The sequence below is a fragment of the Acyrthosiphon pisum genome, chromosome A2 (assembly GCF_005508785.2).
Source record: "Acyrthosiphon pisum isolate AL4f chromosome A2, pea_aphid_22Mar2018_4r6ur, whole genome shotgun sequence".
Taxonomy (NCBI): domain Eukaryota; kingdom Metazoa; phylum Arthropoda; class Insecta; order Hemiptera; family Aphididae; genus Acyrthosiphon; species Acyrthosiphon pisum.
Window position 1 is genome coordinate 53,164,754 of NC_042495.1, and position 6,310 is coordinate 53,171,063.

The 6,310-nt window shown below is 28.7% G+C and overlaps 1 protein-coding gene across 1 annotated transcript in view; it reads right to left on the reverse strand.

Annotated features, from left to right (window-relative positions):
- Positions 1-4,419: 4,419 nt before the first annotated feature.
- The window catches only part of LOC103308270 (WD repeat-containing protein 43), an 8,731-nt gene continuing 6,840 nt past the window's right edge, over positions 4,420-6,310 (reverse strand). Inside the window, exon 2 of the mRNA XM_008181367.3 lies at positions 4,420-6,258. Coding sequence (XP_008179589.1) covers positions 4,610-6,258 — 1,649 coding nt within the window. The 3' untranslated portion in view covers positions 4,420-4,609. The remainder of the gene's footprint in view (positions 6,259-6,310) is intronic.

Consider the following 6,310-nt stretch of genomic DNA (forward strand, 5'->3'; position numbering starts at 1 on the left):
TGTCAAAAGTCCCGGGTGTCAATTGTCCGAATACCATATTCAGGTATCATTATAGGTACTCAATTATTGTCTGAAGCCTGTTCATTTGTATTGTAATAATTATTTTTGTACAAAATATTTTGTTATATTATTTGTACAAATATAAATATGGGTTACCTATTGAGTATTGATGGACTGTTGAATACAAGCATCACAACCAAAGAGAAACGTGGACATTTTTTGCACTTCTTTAAGATACAAAATCTCGTTATAGGTGGTTGAAATATCTTATGAAAGTAATTTCCTCCTAATTTTATACATGACAAAAATTTAAAATAGAAAATGTCTATGAATAGCTCAAAAAGTGTAAAAATATTTTTAAATTTATACAAAATAGAAAATACTAATACAAACATTTGGTATACATTTCAACTATCTACGGTTAATCGTTTTTGAATTATAACAAAATAAGAAAATCGTTGATTTACGGGGAATATCCAATCTTGTAAAAATTTAAGCTTCAAATGATCATTAAATTATTTATGTGACTCCTGCAATGTAAGCATTTTTTTTTGTCATAGGTATGAAAGCTTCTTGAATCTTCTTGAATTTTTCTTTCAACTCTTAGAATTTATTTGTAGAAAGAAAAATATTTATACATTTTTAACTACAGAATAGTTTACAAATGTTTGAGATTTTGACGATTTTCGTCAAAATTCTTAAGTTTAAACGTTTATAAAAAACTATCGTGAATATGTATTTTTGGGACTTTTTAAATGGAATATAAATTATGAACATCTTATGAAGAACCTAGAACAACCCCTCTAAATCGGCTGAATCAATATATATTTTGTTTGGTTATGGATTATTTTTTTTTATTCTGGTATAGGTAGAACAAATAATATTTTGGAATAGTGGAATAATAAATTTACTACACTATATTATTTATAGTCCGAGTCAATCATCTAAATGTGTGGCTCTTCATTGAAGGTCTACAGATGCTTACTTGCTAACTCACGTGCATGGCAACAATATTAATAATAATTAATTACAATATTTATGTAAGTAAATAGTATATAATATTATACTATATGTCTATATTATACATGTATACCCGCATAATATTCGTTTTTTGAACATAATGGGCACAAGTGCACAACATATTTAATAATCTATTCCCCGTAAGTTTACACACTTCTTGTTTTTTTGCGTCTGCTGATTATGGTGAAAACGTTGTGAATACTAATAAATAATAATAGAGTATGATAACGTTTATTATAGTTCAATCGGTCAGCTTTCAGCTTCGACATTTAAATTTTAGAATTTTCACGGTTATATATTGCTGTAATTACTTGTAAATTACTGTGATAGGGCGATTTTATTGTAATTTTAGTACCTACCTATAAATTGTAATATACTAAATAATAAATACTATTACTAGCCATGGGTGTGGCTAAGGGGGCTATTGCCCCTCCTCTCCCATTGACCGTGTAGACCTTAGAATTTTATGAAGATCAATAAAAAAATAAAGTGCCTTCTACCCATAAAAAATGTCCTAAAAAATAAAAATAAAATGCTCTACCTAAATATCAAAAAAGTTTAAAAATATTTTAAATGACAAACAGGATTTCTAAATTTATATTTAATGAGTTACGACTTTCGAGGAACCCTGGGTTTCCACGGAACACAATTTAGTTAAAGAAACGCTGATTTATTAATTATTATTTCTTTACTCGCATTAGTCATTAGAAATATAAGTAATGATGATAGATAAAAAGGAGGTAATGAGTAAATGATAAGGCGTTATATAGTTATAAATGTACAATTATTATAGTTTATAATTATAATATTCAATATTATGTATAATCTATCTATGATTTTGTTATTATACTTGTGTTCTAAATATTTACATGTAATAGGTATCTATATTTTTTTTTTTCTATTAAATATGAAATTATGTTTGTGTTATTACAAATAATAATGTACCATACCTATAATATAGTGTTATTGTACTTAATTTTGTTATTTAAATAATTAAAGGAGCCCATTACCCAATATAATGATAGCACCCGAATATATTATGTATATAAAAGCAAGCCTCAAATGAACAATGTCACAGAGATTTAGTTTACACTCGCTACAGCTCATTAGGTGATCTTTGCAGCAAATAGAATTTTTGTATGTGATTGATATTTGGTATTAAAGACTTTAGTCCAACCACTAACTCCAGGTATATATTCATTATGAGTAATGAATAATAATGAGTCAAATCTCATAATCATGGCCAAATTTTTATAGCCGGTATTGCTAAAACATGTTATGTTCCAAAACTATAAAATAATTTTTATTAATTTTAGAGTAGAATAGTGTTAGGAATACACACTAACAAGGTTGCCCCCCTTGGCTTTTTTCTGGGTTAATTATCATAATCATTATGTTATATAAAATATCACAAAATAAATATTTTTAAATTAAAACCAAAAAACATTTTTTCACCGGCTGATTTTTATTACACTCAATTATGATGGTGAGGCCAAGTTCAGTAGTAGTATCAACCAAATTTTTACTTGTTTTTTTAATTTTTTTTGTTTAAAATAATATAAATGGTCAAACTGTCACAGAATAAGGAGGAAATTCAGGAGCGGCAAACGTTTGATAACGGAGAAATTCTGAACGTCCGGTTGCTAAACGAAGCTGTAAAAGTTTGCAAATATCGCAAACGCCGTGTTCCAGCGTTTGGTCTGTTTCGTTCTAGTAACCAGAACCGTGGTTGTTTTTGTTTATACTATTGCCGTTATCGTTATCACAATTCACGAATTATCATGATTAATTTTTTTATGTCTTACACCACGACCACGGTTAAACAAAATACCGCATAAACCAAGCGATCGCAAATTTCTACGTTTCAAACGTTGGCGTTCGTTCTGCAAAACGTTTGGCGTTTGCCGCTTCAGAATTTCCTCAAAAATTGCATAGGTACAATCATGTACAATAATAGTTACCATGGTTGAAGATAAACATCTGAAAAGCATCGTTCTAATCATCCAATAAATACTCCTGAAGATTATTTTAGAGTCTCCTTATATCAACCATATGTAGATTCCTTAATAATGCAATAAAACTAAGATTCTCTAATGAAAACAGTGCTGCTCATTCCTTATTAAATTTACACCCAAATAATATGAAAAAAATTCAGTATGATCAATTTTTAAGCATGATAGTGGAAATAAATAATTTTTATGGAATTGATAATTTGGTTGAAGAGGGTATGTTGTGGTATAATGTGTGGAAAAATAGAAACACCAGTCAAAATGAAACTAAAAATATAAGTTTCATAAGTCTTTTAGATGAAACAAATTTATATCCAGCAATTCATACCGCTCTAACTATTGCATTAACTCTACCAGTTACTACTTGTTCAGTAGAAAGAACTTTTAGTACACTGCGTAGAGTAAAAACTTGGACTAGAAATAGTATTGGCGATAATCGCCTTAATGGATTATGCATGATAGCTCTACATAAAGAGTTTGTCAAATTGGAATTAATAGAAGAAATTATAAATTAGTTTGGTCTACTACCACGTAGAATGGAACTATTATTCAAAGATTGAATAGTTAGTATTTATTTGTTAGGTGCCTAATATTTGTATATTATTTTTTTCTTAGGATGTTTCTTTTTTTTAATCTCATCAAAGGGTATATTATATAGTTATGTTTAAATATTAAGTTTTAATTTTAATTTTATGTTATTATTTATATTTTATACAGTATTATAAATACAGTTATACAGTTTTATAAATTTTAATAATACATTTAAATCAATTTTGTGTTTTTCTAAAATAATATTATAATAATGTTATGTTTGTTTTTAGGTAAAAAAAAAATGAAGTCTTTTCCAAACGGTTTGGTAGTTCTTTCTTTATTTTACAGAAGGTATACAAATGTAATTATATAGGTACCTAAGTAACCTAAAATTATCAAATCAATGGTTATATTTGAATTGTTAAAAAAATCCATTTGTTAATTTAAAATTATACATTAGTTAATCAAAACTAATGATGTAAGATTAAGTACTAACTATCTACACATAAATAATAATTTAATATTTACGTTCCCTACCAACATGAGAGAAAACATTTCACAAAAAGTAGGTATTTATCACAAATTAGATAATGAACCAAAAATTAAAATATTTTGCCACCACCCCCCCCCCCCCCACCCATTGAAAAATTTCTGCGGACGCCCTTGCACACTACATTCAAAATGTTTAAATTACTTCAATTTGTTTTTAAAATAATAAATAATAGATCAGTATTTATCACTGGTCACAACTTTTTTGTTTTGTTTTTAACTTAATATAATTTGAACAATAAACCATAAACTTATTATATAGAACTTAAAAAGTTACAAATAAATTATTAAAAAAAGAAAATATTAAAAATATATTTTTACAAAATGTTTATTCAACTTGACGTATGAAAATGTTTTATACATTAGATGGTACGCTCTTACTTCAGTGACATATTTTGTAACAAAAACATTTTTGTTATAAACAAATAAGGACACTTAATGGGTATTAATTGTATAAATATACAATAAAGAACAACATTTGGAGGAAATTTAATAAAGGTTCACCTTAATATACTAGGATGATCATCACCATTCAAGTCTATATCCATTGCTTCTTCTTCATCGGATGTACTTTGATCTTCACTGTTAGATTCATTGTATGTTAATAAAGCTTCTTCATCAGTTGTTCTTTTGTCTTCATCATCCGAGTCATTGTATACCAAAAGAGCATCTTGCTCTTTTTCTTTATCTCGTTTATCAAAGTTTAAACTATCAACTACAGCTTTTAGTTTAAACTCTAATAATCCAAGTTGTTCAAAATTGTTTAATCTTGTACTCAATACATTTTCTAACGGCAGAAACGTTTCTAAAACATCTGGATTAGCTAATAACAGGGATGAGTGTATACGTAATACAGCAGACAACCATTTAGCACTTACAGAACTTACCAGTGTTCTGTCTTGTGATAGACGGATTAACTTACGTACAAGCATGATGATGGATTGTAGTGGTAAGCGTGAAACAGTATTATCAATTGTGCGTTCATCTTTAACAAATAAAGCAGACTCTAAAAGACTTTTATCATTGCTACGAAGACCTTGTATTAACAAATGAACAATACTTTCACCTTTGGTTTGAACAGTGTTTTCAATTTCTTCTGACATATTTTGTAGTCTTGTTTCAAGTGGTAAATTTGATGATCTACTATTTTTCAGTTCAATACATTTAGAGTCAGTTATATTTGGATTAATAATATGGTTCCCTACAACTGATTTAGATTTTCTTGGGTCTTGTCTTGCAATAAATGTACATTTGTTTAATTTTTGTAATTTAATATTTTCAAATGCCAAAAATGGCCTAGTGCCATAGGCTACATATACTGCAGAATCATAAATTTTACTACATATTATGGGCATTTGAATAGTTTCTTCATCTTTAATATTATCAACAGCTATTTGAAGGGTTCCGTGAGGTTTAAGTGGATGTGCAACACAACCATTAAGTATATGTTCAAACACATGCAATGTACCACTTTCTGTTGTTACTGTCACTGTGATGTTATTACGCATATTGTGTACATACACAGAAGAAATATTATCTTCTGCGACTAATGAAGCTAATGGGTCTGGTTTAAGGTCACTAAGAGACCATATATTAATAAAACGGTCTCTAGCAGAACTCAACAAATAACATTTGTCAGCTTCTATAATGTGTAACGAATGAATTTCATTCTTATGTCCAGTGAACTTATGAACCAACTCTCCAGAAGGAAAATTCCATAATTTAATTTCTCTGGATGCTGTCAACATCTTTCCATCAGGTAATACAGCTACTGCACACATTTTACCGACTTTCATTTTTGCTTCTAATTTATTAGTCTTCAAGTCAAACTTAACAACATAACCATCATCTGAGCCAATGTATAAATGTTGCCCCAAACGATAAATGCTCTTGATAGCTTTTGATTGAACATTGACTTTTGATTGGATACTTCCACTGGCCACATTATAAAACTCTACGTAACCCTTTTGTGTGCCTATACAAAGTATGTCAGTATTATCTGTTTGGACCCAAGTAATACAGGTGACAGAAGTGTTAAGATGTCCACTTGGCGAATACGTGTGTCGTAAATCACCAGCACTCGTATCCCAAACGTTAACCTTACCGTTAACACCAATTTCAGCATAATATCTTCCAGATTCTGAAAAACCACCGATGATCTCCCTCATGATGATAAAGTTAAACAAAAAATTTCAAATTTC